This window comes from Enoplosus armatus, chromosome 3 (assembly GCF_043641665.1).
Source record: "Enoplosus armatus isolate fEnoArm2 chromosome 3, fEnoArm2.hap1, whole genome shotgun sequence".
Lineage (NCBI taxonomy): Eukaryota > Metazoa > Chordata > Actinopteri > Centrarchiformes > Enoplosidae > Enoplosus > Enoplosus armatus.
The window spans coordinates 22,905,066-22,916,901 of record NC_092182.1 but is presented as its reverse complement, the minus strand read 5'-3'; the positions used below and the strand labels follow the sequence as shown (position 1 = coordinate 22,916,901).

Genomic DNA, 11,836 nt, shown 5'->3' with positions numbered 1-11,836 from the left:
TCTGCTTAATCGATTCCAGATAAATTGCTGCAATCGATTTCGCAGCCGGGTATTATACTTCCTGCGCAGCCTACGCTCCTTCCTTTTTGCTGAATGTGTCAGCCATGGCCCCGATTGTGAGTACTCAAACGGTCAAATAAACTGCATACAGACGATTTATTTTAGCTTGTCCTCTGCAGGAAGTGTATATAATCTGTGTGCAGAAATGTAGGAGCCGCGGATGCTTCAGCCTCTTTTTGTGGCTTTGTTTACTGTGTCGGCTAACACCACGTTGGGCTAACTAATGCTAACGATAGCTAGCAGTAGTTCCTCAGTAGTGAAGCTTCATGGGTAATAGAAAATGTAGAGGTCTTTACTTTAGATGTTGTCATATACAGCCTTTGGAACATGATGGCTAATCACTTGTGATATTTTGACATTATTGGCAAGTCATTTTAGCGTGTCCTTCAGCTGTTTTTAAGTTACATTCTCTTATGATGATTGATCGCATGAGTTTGAGTGAGCCTCTCAATGTGTTGCGCTAGAAAAAGCAGGTGGTCAAGAAGCAGGGTGGGAAGAGGAAGAAGCAGATCCTGAAGTTCACCCTGGACTGCACTCACCCTGTAGAGGATGGCATCATGGACGCTGCCAACTTTGTGAGTAGACCAGTTCAGACGTGTTGTCTGTTTAACAGTGTGCAGAAGCTGTCAAACACTGCTGTCATATCAGCGGGATCAATCCCAAGTCACTGGATATGATGGTAAAGACAGGACACTATAATCCAGTGTGGTATAAAACTTTGACTTTTGTTCTGGGTTACGTGTACCAACCTGTGCTGCGGGTGACCTGCTGTGTCCCCTCAACTTACAGGAGCAGTTCCTGCAGGAGCGCATCAAGGTGAACGGCAAGGCTGGAAACCTCGGCGGTGGCGTGGTGTCCATTGAAAGGAGCAAGAGTAAAATCGCAGTGAACTCTGAAGTTCCCTTCTCAAAGAGGTACAAAACACAATGCGATTCTCAGCTGCTGCTCAGCACAGTGCTCTCTGCTTCTGTGACAAAGACAGGCACATGTCTCATTTGAAGAGGTGTTTCTACAAGTCTCCCAGAGCAGCTAAGTAATTAGAAACCCCACGTATAATTATTTATTTAATTGATTTAATTTAATATTATATTATGTAACAGACTACTGATCATAATATACAATTTAATAAACACAACTGAGACCAAACAAATATAGCTTTATCCATATTATTATCATCAAATCTACTATGATATTACAGTGATACTATACCTGTAATGTGTCTTCTGAGTACCCACCCTCGCAGACTTCAAATGTTGGCTGTACAAAATTAGTAGTTTACCACTTAATGGAGGCTGTGGTCAGCCGTTTTCTCAATCCACACGCTGCACTACTGTGTGGGAGAAGTCGAGAATTGGGCCTGAAAGGTATGTTTAAAAAGAACATTCTCAACCAAATGCTAAAAAACATTGTTTTTTTTGTGATGAAGATGGTATAATTCAGCTCAAACTCCTCAAAGGTTCCTCCATAAATACAGGAAGAGACTATTGTGAACAATATTGTTTCAGCGTTGATGGAATAAATGCGGTTTTGACTGAAGCAGTGTGAGTCTTTTAAATGCTTAGTCTCGATTGGAGGTAAGGAGTGTGAGGTACGATACTAATTATTAATGGCCTGGTGTGGTCAATGGATGTATGGATCTACTATACCAGTGTTGTATTTTCATTCGTTCTAAAAGTTAAGAGTTTTTATTAGGCCTGGGCAATAAAACACTGATACTGTATAGCAATAAGAAAATTGTTCTATAGTTTCGTTTAAAAGCATTAAATGCAAACCACCATGAAAGCACATAACAAATACACCCTTACTGCTTATAAACAGCCTATCAAATCCCTTGATAACGGGGCTGCTACAAGTGACACGCAAACAGCCAATCATTTAACAGGTGTGTTGTTTGGTCGCACTATCGACATGTGACACAATAACAGGAACAGCGTGGGGTGAGAAATCAGAATCAGAATCAGAATCAGAAATACTTTATTGATCCCCGGGGGGAAATTGTACAGTACCGGTGCTCCCATTCCAGAGTAGAAAAATAGCATAATTTAGAACTAAAGGTATGTACAAAATATAAAAATAAGAAATAGAAAATAAAAAATATACACATTTACAGTATTTAAGTGAAGTGAGGTAAAAAAAAAAATATATATATATATACAGTAACAATGTATATATATGTATGGATGTGTTGCACTGTAGTGTATAACTATATATGTATTGCACTATACATGTATTGCACTTAAACATTCACAATAAATAGTGAGGTAGTGTATGACAGGTGAAGTAGATACAGATACAGATTTCCAGTTTCTTCCTGAGTGTCTGACACTCAGAGGGAGGAGTTGAACAGTCTGATGGCCACAGGCAGGAATGATTTCCTGTGGCGCTCTGTTGTACATTTGGGAGCAATGAGTCTCCCACTGAAGCAAAAAATGAGTGCAGACAGCGAGGACATTGTTAAAGTCAAAGTTAAAAGTGATCAGTAGTTATTTATTTACTGAAATAAATAAAAGCAAAGCATTGAAAATGATTTTGGGAAGTACTCGCTATTGAAGGAACCTCTTCACAGCAGACATTTGACTTGTCATAGTAAGAAAGCACAGGTGTTACTAATAACACTGACAATGGCTCAGATCTATTCAAGTGTCCCAGTACGCTGTGACAGTGAGCCAGCATGCACAATACCAGGACCCTGAAACCAAAGCAGCTCAATCGAATTTAGCCATCATTCATTTTATTATTTACACTTGTGGTTTTCTCGCAGTGATGTGTCAAAATGTCTTCTTTGAAAGAGGCCTATTGTGAGTAAGGTCTGTGGATTATCATGAGTTTCCAGGAAAGTGTTTTGTTTTTTTCTGGAAAGGGATGTTGCTGTTGAGTTGTTTTCAATGATTGGAGCACCACAAACAAAATCAATTTAACTCAGACTGCATCGGTACATACCACTAAGGTTAAGTTGGTAAAACAGGACTACAATAAACTTCTGACTTGTGCCAATAAATCACCCCAGTTTTCTCCTACTTTGACAGTCAGCAACGTGCTGTGTAGATTAAAACGTATACGAAGTAGAGAAGTCAGGAGGTCATCAACATACCCAACATGTTATATGTATGTATAGAAATATACCTGTACATTAATTTGCATCTAATGTTTGCGACTCATTTCAAAAATTGAAAGTGTATTCAGATACATGAAGACTATTTCAGTCTGATCTGGGAACACCACCACCAGAGGGTGACTCTACCACTGTCATTCTTAAATGGAGCATTTGGTGTGACGACTAGAAAAAGTCACTGGGAGATGTTGCTGTTAGTAGATGTATGATAATTATTTGTAGCTCTGCCATCTTATTCTCAGATTCATTCAAATATACATAGACTGCATTTCAGTAAGTGGCACGCAATACCGCCTTAATCTGCGTGTACTTGAAGTTGATGAATCCTGTATGTCATCTTGGGCCAGTTAATAATCCAAAATACAAAGCATTTGCTTTACCTTAAGGCTTTAAGGCTAAATGTATTCTGTTCCAGGTTATTATCAGACTTGTCTCAACTGTCACAAGTTGTCACATTATTTAGTCCACACCCATTTGTTTGGAATAGGAATAAGATAGAAATTTTACCGACTGTCGACCAATATCTCTGACGGTTTCCTCGTCCTCCTCTTCTCTGTCAGGTACTTGAAGTATCTTACCAAGAAGTATCTGAAAAAGAACAACCTCAGAGACTGGTTGCGGGTCGTGGCCAACACCAAGGAGAGCTACGAGCTGCGCTACTTCCAGATCAACCAGGACGAGGAGGAGGAGGAGGACGAAGACTAAACCTTTCACCATTTTTAATAAAATGTCAAAAGAGGGAAGAAAATCTGTGTTGTCCTTTTTTAAAATTGTCATTTTGTTCTCTGGGCATCACTCACAGCACTGTTGCTGTTTGTAGAGTACATAGAGCTGTGAATATAACACAATATGCTTCGCTGTGTTGTGTTTTTAAAAATCCTTATTATTTAGATGAGTAATTAAAACAATCCGAATCAAAAGTTAATCTTCCAGTACAGCTAAACTAGCCATTTTTTCTTCTTTGGTACTTTTACCTGCATTGAGATGTCCAATTAATTGCTAAGTTAATTAATTGAACATAACATTTAAAGTAGATAAGTACATTATGTTAATATCAAAAAGATTAAACCAAACATTTATGGTGGTCATACTTAATAAATGTGAAATTGTCACATTGAGCAGCTCCACTGCAGTGAGGACACTTCTTCTCTGTGTATTTTTGATATTTGAAGTGAAGTTGGAGCTCGTGCTGCCTCTGGTGATCTCTCTGTGGGGCATCCTGTGTTACAGCTGTGGTAACCTTGACAACAGTTAGACCACTGGCAGTCAGGACGACTCTCACAGCATGCACTCATCAGGCTATTTTTTTGTTTTGTTTTTTTGTGTCTCGTGAAAGTGGAAGTTTGCACAAGCAGGAAACCGATTTGGAGTCAGGTCGTGCCCACTTCAGGTTTTTAGGCGTCAATTAAAAGTGTGAATTGGATCAAAACGGATTAATCACCATAAACACCCCCCCCCCCTCTCGGGAAGAAATGGTTTTGTTATTTCTCCCCACAGCCTGGCTCCATATTTAGAGTAAAGGTTGTGCGTGAACAGCGAGGCAGCTGTGCGAGAAAGCCGGAGAAGTTTCTGCCTCAATCCTCCGGACCTCCAGAAGGAAATGGGCAGGCGACAGGCGCGGGAGTGCATCCGCCTATTAGCGGCACATGGCGTTGCCGCACGGTGTGTGTGTGTTTTTTTCGCACACTACTAGTTGAAGTGGTAACTAGGAGAGCATGACTAACTAGTTGTGGGTGAAATTATGGGATGCATCGTCATGGCAACAGACCAGACGTCACAATCTGGGCATGTGTGTTCCATTTTTGTCTTTCTTATTTTTCAGACTGGAAGACCTGGATAGAGATCAGTGGAAAAATATATATATATAAATGTTTTTTAATTGTTCACTCCTGGAGAGAAAGCCCCAGATTCACTGCAAAAAAAAAAAAAAATGTAATTTGTTTTTTTTTTTTTAAACTGAGCGACGAATACATTTCTTTTTGGGTGAAGAAAGAGACTGGGCTGCGGCGTCTGGAGGGTTAACTTTCAGTATTCTCAGCCTAAAAGGGGTTTGGGGGCTATGAGATAAAGATGCCGGGGTCGCTGAGTAATGAAGACGAGGGACAAGACGACATGGATTTTGAAGACGATATGCCAGGTGAGGGAAAGGGGGGAGGCGGGGTGTCCTTCACATTATTTTGCGCCGCTACGCCTTGAATGCGGGGAAAAGGGCTTGTCCTGCGTTCCTGAGACCAGAGAGGAGGAGGAGGAGGAGGGGTGGGGTGCAATAAGCAGAGTCATGCTATTATTTTTTGCACGACCTAGTGTCTTAAAGGTGGGTTTTTGGAATTGCCTCCGGCTGTCCTCACATCCAGCCCGATTTGGGGACATGATGAAAACCCTGCTGCATGGTTTCTGTAGGCTGCTTTTTTTTTTTTTTTCTTTCTTTCTTTCACAAGCTGCATGCGTGTACAAGTGAATGTCTCCAAAAACACAAGTTTGCTTCAGAGAGCTGTTTTCAAAAACCACGACAATTGATTCGGTGCCGTGTCAGTGGCTGCCGTGATGTTTCTCCGTTAATGTGTGCATGTGCTTTTAAGTAGAAATGGGCTACAGTGACAACATCCGTGTGCGTTTTGTAATAGAAGATGCGCTGCTGTTTCCACTCGCGATCAGGAGGCTGCTCCAACTTTAAATGTTTTTCTTGGCACTGCATGGCCGCAGAGGTGTGAAAGCCACGTGTAGGCTACAGGAAACACTGCTAATCAAGTGCGCCTTGGTGCCTTTGCCTTGGTCCTGTGCTCTGTTGATGGCCATGGTTAGGTCACCAACATCCCTTCAGCTCTAGGTCGTGCACTAACTGAAATTAACTGTAACCCACATTTCCTGACGTGCAGCTCATTCAGTTCAAGAGGCGGCTTCAGGCCAGCCAAATCTGTGCAATATTTCTTGTGGCTGTAAAATGAATCTGTCAACCACTCTGGCAATGAACCAATTGTAGTGTGGATGGCAGTTTTCACTCCTTTAAAATGTTTAAAACTAATCAAGGCACAGGGGATGTTAAGATTCCCTAATTAATGAGCTGCACACCACAAGTCACTCGCCAAATGATGGTCATTTTGTGTTCTTTTGGCTGTTGAGTTTGTCAGCCTTTATGGCAGGTGTCCATGCACCCAATGATTCTCTGTCCTAGAAATTGTGCTGGTGAAACAGATAAAGCGCCCGATCAGTTAGGGGAATCCCAGCTGTAGTGTTAAGTTAGCTAAAATGATGTTTTCTTTCAATTTTGTGTCACGACTTCTGCCCCTCTGGTGATTAGACATGCACTAAAACTGATAACTGGGATGTCTGTCGTGTGCAGCCAGGAGACGGCTTCATCATCTACACCTGTCTCAGTCAGACCAGGTCCTGAATTGCTAAGGGGTATGTTTCCTGGTCCAGTGGGTCAGGGGCTGAGGTGATGAAGTGCCCCCGAGTATTGCTTTCTACTGGGCATCTTTATACCAAGATGTCAGTTTGGTCAGTGCAGTCAATAGATTCATATTTCTTTCCTTCTCCTGCAGCTCGCTCTGAGCATCAGATGATTTGATGGTTTCATGTCAGGGGCAGGACTAATAAGATGCTGCTTTGCCCTTTTCTTTCCCCTCACATCACAGTGTGGTAAAGTTTCATGCTTGTAACAATAGACTGAGCATGAAAGGAAAGTTGAGGGTGTAAAAATCCAATGCAGTGTTGCCAGTAGTCATAGGCCTGCCTCTTGTTAATTCCTGCTGAGTGATTATATGTCACAAAAAGCTACATAACAGAGTCGGTCCAAGGTTGTGGTCAAAATGAAGGTACTTTCTGGCATGAGATACCTCCTGAAAAGGTACAAGGAACATTTAGCGACAAAATGATGACAGTTAATGAATAATTTTCGCACAACATGGTTGCCATGGTGCATTTCTTGCTCATTTTTTCATGCTTGTTATAAAGGTCTTGATCCACAAAAGCTGGCTTATTTTGCACCACTGTAACAACGAAGAGGATACAGTTTGCATCATCGGCACATCGTTACTATTTCTAAAACACAGATATGATTTTCTACCAAAGGACGGGTCACATATGTACTGGGCGTTGTGAAATCAGCATCGACCAACACGTTTTATCCCGTATATATACACGATACATTTGCTAAGATAGATTAATACCAGCAGGCTTGCATTGGAAGGTGTGCAGCAGGGAGAGAAAAAGACAGACAAGAGAGAGGGAAGGGGGGAGACAGAGAGGAGTGTTGAGCAGTTGAGGCATCATCTATGACTGCCAGCCATAGCCTGAGGGAGAACACAAGCACTGATGCGTGTCCCCAATAACCCAGTAGATGGTTAAACATGTATGAGAAAGGAAAGGTGCAATTGATTATGGCAGGTGAGTGAAGATATGTGAGCAGTAATCCAGTTTGAAAAATCAAAACTTTTTCATGTGTCAGTCATAATTACTTTATGTCTGCCTTGATATAATTTGGGGATTTTTATGTTGTTGGCAATAAACATATCAAAGGGACTCAAGGCTCACTTATGGAGTCGGTTTGATATGACACATGATGCTGAGAGATACTGTATATTGTAGTGAAGGGTAAATGTGTTGAAAATCAGTCAACCTGCCATTTTTAAGCTAACGTAAGACATGATATCTTGTTGATGAAGATATTCACGGTTTTCAGTAACAGTGGCTTATATCTTTGCTGTCTTTTAAAAAGATTTCATCATACCACTGATCATGATTAAATGTTGCAAATCCATTGTTACGCTGCTGATGCAGGAAGCAGTATTCAGACAGTTTACGACCTCCCTCAAAAGGCATCAAAGCGACAGCCAAGGTCAGGAATCCTGGTCAGATTTTTCCCGGCATCAAGATGCTTCCATGCAATTAAAACACAACAATGTAGAAGCACACGTCCTAGGGGGACTTCAGACCCCTACATGCCATCCTATCACAGCCTTTATTTGTTGTGGCACATAAAGTGTCCTAATTCCCTTTGTTTCTCTCCGGGTGCTTACACTGTCACAGATTGTTCCATTGTGTTTTCTGTTTTAATTGTTTTGTTCTCCCCTAAAATTGAAAGATTATCATGGGCTTTTGTGTGCCTACAAATGTTATCCCCAATTGGAAAGAGGTCTATTTTTGGATCCCTCACTGTGAAAGTTGACACCATTTTTTCCTCCTGCGCGTGCACGAAGCCTGCGTGCATGAAGGATGCTTTTCTTAATGTGTATTTGCAGATGAGCAGTGCACCATTCCAGTCTGCTCTATATATCACACATTTTGATCTTGTGCATATATTGTCTGTAATAGATATGATTTTAATGGTGCTATTTGGCCGTTATCCTTCCATCACTTTGATGATTACATTTTCTATTATTAGTCTCTGGATGTCTTTGTCTGAAGGTGTTTGAAGCCTCAGCTATGAGCTCTTAATCAATGAAGAGAGGAAAACCTATGGCCCTGTTTTCCTCCTTTGTGGCAAGTAATGCTGGGCAACATTAAGTGGGCATTTCCACACGGGGGCTAACAGAGAAAGGGCTAATGTGTTTTCCAGTAAACTCTATCTTCCTCACTTGAGAGTCGCTTATGAATCTCCCTTCTAATGGGTCAGTCCGGTGGCCAAGCCCTTGCAGGAAGGTCAGAACTGTGTCTGTGCCATCCGTCCACACTTTACAGAAGGCTCGCTTTGCTGAGTGCAGCTTTGGTCCTCCTTCTGACAGAATGTGGTGCCAGACCTCCCTGTACCACATGACTGAGCGACCCCCCCCCACCCTTCCAACACCTGGCACAGCCTGGTCCACTCACCAAGCAGAAAGATTATCATTCCCCTGATGGCTTTCCCTTTGGGGACTTCACAGGCCATTTACTGTCGGCAGGTTTCAGCTTATAAGGCAATGCAGGTGTTAAACACAGACATCTTTTTTTTTTTCTTTTTTTCAATCAATTGCACCTTCTGCCTATAAATGAGACGCATTACTGTGTGTGTGTTCAATTTGTTTTGAGTCTATTGAAGCTGTGAGGCTGTACTTCAGACTTTTAGCTATATGCTAACACCAGCATGCTAACATACTCACAATGACAATGCTGTTTAGCATCTGTTCACCATCTTAGTTTAGTGTGTTAGCAGGCGGACATTTGCCAATTAGCGCTGCACAGCTGAGGATGGTGGGAATATTTTTTGGGCAAATTTTGGCAAATTAAAAAATTGACCTAATTATGGTGCAGAAGGAAAAGTCAGTAATTACACCAAAGTAATTACAGTTCATTTTATGGGGCACATGATTGTCTCTACTAAATGTCATGGCAATCCATCCAATAGTTGCTGAGATTATTTCACTCAAAATGTCAGCCTCGTGGTGGCGCTAGAGGAACAGTCAGAGGAACACCAAAGTCACAAGGATTCATCATCTGGGAACAATGAATGTTTTTACAAAATGTTGTGCCTGTCCATCCAGTAGATGTTGACATGTTTCACAGGATAAGTTGAAACTTTGACCAGATGGTGGCGCTACAGGTAAAGTCAAGGGATCACCAAAGCCAGGGGGGTTCATCCTCTGGGGACCATGAATGTCTGTTTTCATGGAAATCCATCCAGTAGTTGTTGAGATATTTCAGTCTGAACCAAAGTGGTGGATCGACCTATAAACAGACACTGCCATCCCCAGAGCTGCGTCACAAGTATGGCTTGTGCATTAGGTGCATGTGATCAAACTTTTAAAAATCACCACTGTCAAGTTTGAGTGATTTATTGTACAGGAAGCAGAGCAAGGGACACAGTCCGGCATCATCTGGTGTGTCTAATCTGTGATGTGTGGTCAACCTGTCAGTCATAGTTCACTCATAGAAAGAAAGGGTTGCAGAGCGACGGGCTGTGTGCTTTCTGTAAACCACCGCCGTTTCCATCTGCATCTGAGCTGTGTCATCATATGTGCGTCTAAGAGAGATGTAAGGCTTAATGCGTTGCCATCATGACTTACCTGGCAGGCGGCTTACATACATCTGAGACTCAAAAGAGCTCCCTGATTGAGATACTGGATACATAAACTCAAGGCTTTATTTAGAATGAGAGAAGTAAAGGAAGCACATGGGACAGACAGACAGACAGACAGACAGACAGATAGATAGATTTGTTTGAGTTTTAATGCTGTAAACAAGTTTGGAACTCCAAAATTTCCACTTCCATATTTACATGAAAATTGTTATATTTTGATAATTACTAACAGTGAAAAATGTTGTCAGTTAGCAGCTGTACTATAAAAATATTGGCTGCATGAAACAAAAGTTGCCCCCCAATTACCACTAAAGAAGGAAGGGGTGACACATTTCATCTGGCGGTCAAAGGAAACACAATGAGCCTGATATTGCCACACTGATTAAAGCTTTGAAATCACTGACGTGTATGTACGGTACAGAATGTGTGTGTGTGTGTGTGTGTGTGTGTGTGTGTGTGTGCGCACACCGGTTACCTCCTGCTAGCTTTGCTAAATAGAGGATAAGTGGTTGGTGAGGTTTGTGTGTCTACTACACAGGAATCCCTCCTCCCCAATCTCTCACTCGCAGCTACCCAGGGGAGTGGTAGACTGCAGGGCTAGTGTTGGCTGATTGACTCTGATACATGTGCTGCATATTTCATGCCCTCCAGTCTGTCTGCATGAGACGCAGAGACGCGCAGATAGATGGACCGAAAGAGACAGAAAGACAGTCGGACACAGTGGGAGAAAGAGAACGAGATCAGATCGACCTTTCACGGGGAGGTTGCATCCTGTGCGTATTTCTCTGCGTGCCTCTTTACAGTGATGTATTGTTTGGGGCTGTCTCTCTTCCTTACTTACTCCTCTGTGACCCACTATGGCATCACTGAAGTCTGCTGCGCTCAGCAGTCAGCACGTTTGTACACAGCAGCTTTTAGACAGTACAGCTGACAACCAGCAGCAGGTCGCTTGAGTCCCAGCAAGCATTAAAGGCAGAAGATATGCTCAGTATACCTCAGTGGTCCTCTAGGGAGTTCCCATTTACCGGCAGGGCAGGCACTCCATCTACTTGTGCTTTGACGGGTGAAGTTGATCCACACTCAATGATGTGTGATTATGAGGTTTATTTTGCCAAGTGCTCCTGTTGGTCTGGCATTGATCATTTTTATTTTCCAAATCAGGCTGACTGACTTTTCACTTCTCTGTTTTTTCACAGTATACCAGGCCTGCAACTAATGATTATTTCCGTTATCGATGAATCTTTCTTTCGAACCGTTTCATTGACAATTAAATGTCTGAAAATTGTGTCACAATTTCCCGGAGGCCAAGTTGATGTCTTCACATGGCTTGTTTTGTCTAACCAACTCTCCAAAACCCAAAGATATACAAGTTACAGTCGATTCATTTTCTGGTGATCGACAAACCGAATAATCGACGAATCATTTCAGCGCTACAGTGTGCGAGCCAAACTGCACTCGTCAATATAAAGATTCAGGCTCATTACACGCTGCATTGGCTGTAGAGTTGACAAACTGGACAGCACCAGCCAGATTTCCAAATGGATTATCTTAAGTACTCTGATAATGTTTTTGTTCTGTGTGTTCAGATGAGGATGACGAAGGTGAGCGCAACACTGTTCCCCTCACACCCCTCGACAGCTTCTTCTCTGACAGCGACTCCCTCAAACAAC

General features: G+C 42.2%; 1 protein-coding gene across 1 annotated transcript; it reads left to right on the top strand.

Annotated features, from left to right (window-relative positions):
• The first annotated feature begins 71 nt into the window (after positions 1–71).
• On the top strand, positions 72–3,920 carry rpl22 (ribosomal protein L22). Its single transcript, XM_070902358.1, has 4 exons — positions 72–116; positions 525–635; positions 850–974; positions 3,733–3,920. Exons 1-4 carry the CDS (start codon positions 105–107, stop codon positions 3,875–3,877), a joined length of 393 nt encoding a protein of 130 aa, XP_070758459.1. The 5' UTR covers positions 72–104; the 3' UTR covers positions 3,878–3,920.
• Positions 3,921–11,836: the final 7,916 nt, after the last annotated feature.

Coding starts and splice junctions, on each gene's coding strand:
- rpl22 (XM_070902358.1), top strand. Junction 636..849: donor TCATGGACGCTGCCAACTTT/GTGAGTAGACCA, acceptor CTCAACTTACAG/GAGCAGTTCCTGCAGGAGCG. Junction 975..3,732: donor GAAGTTCCCTTCTCAAAGAG/GTACAAAACACA, acceptor CTTCTCTGTCAG/GTACTTGAAGTATCTTACCA.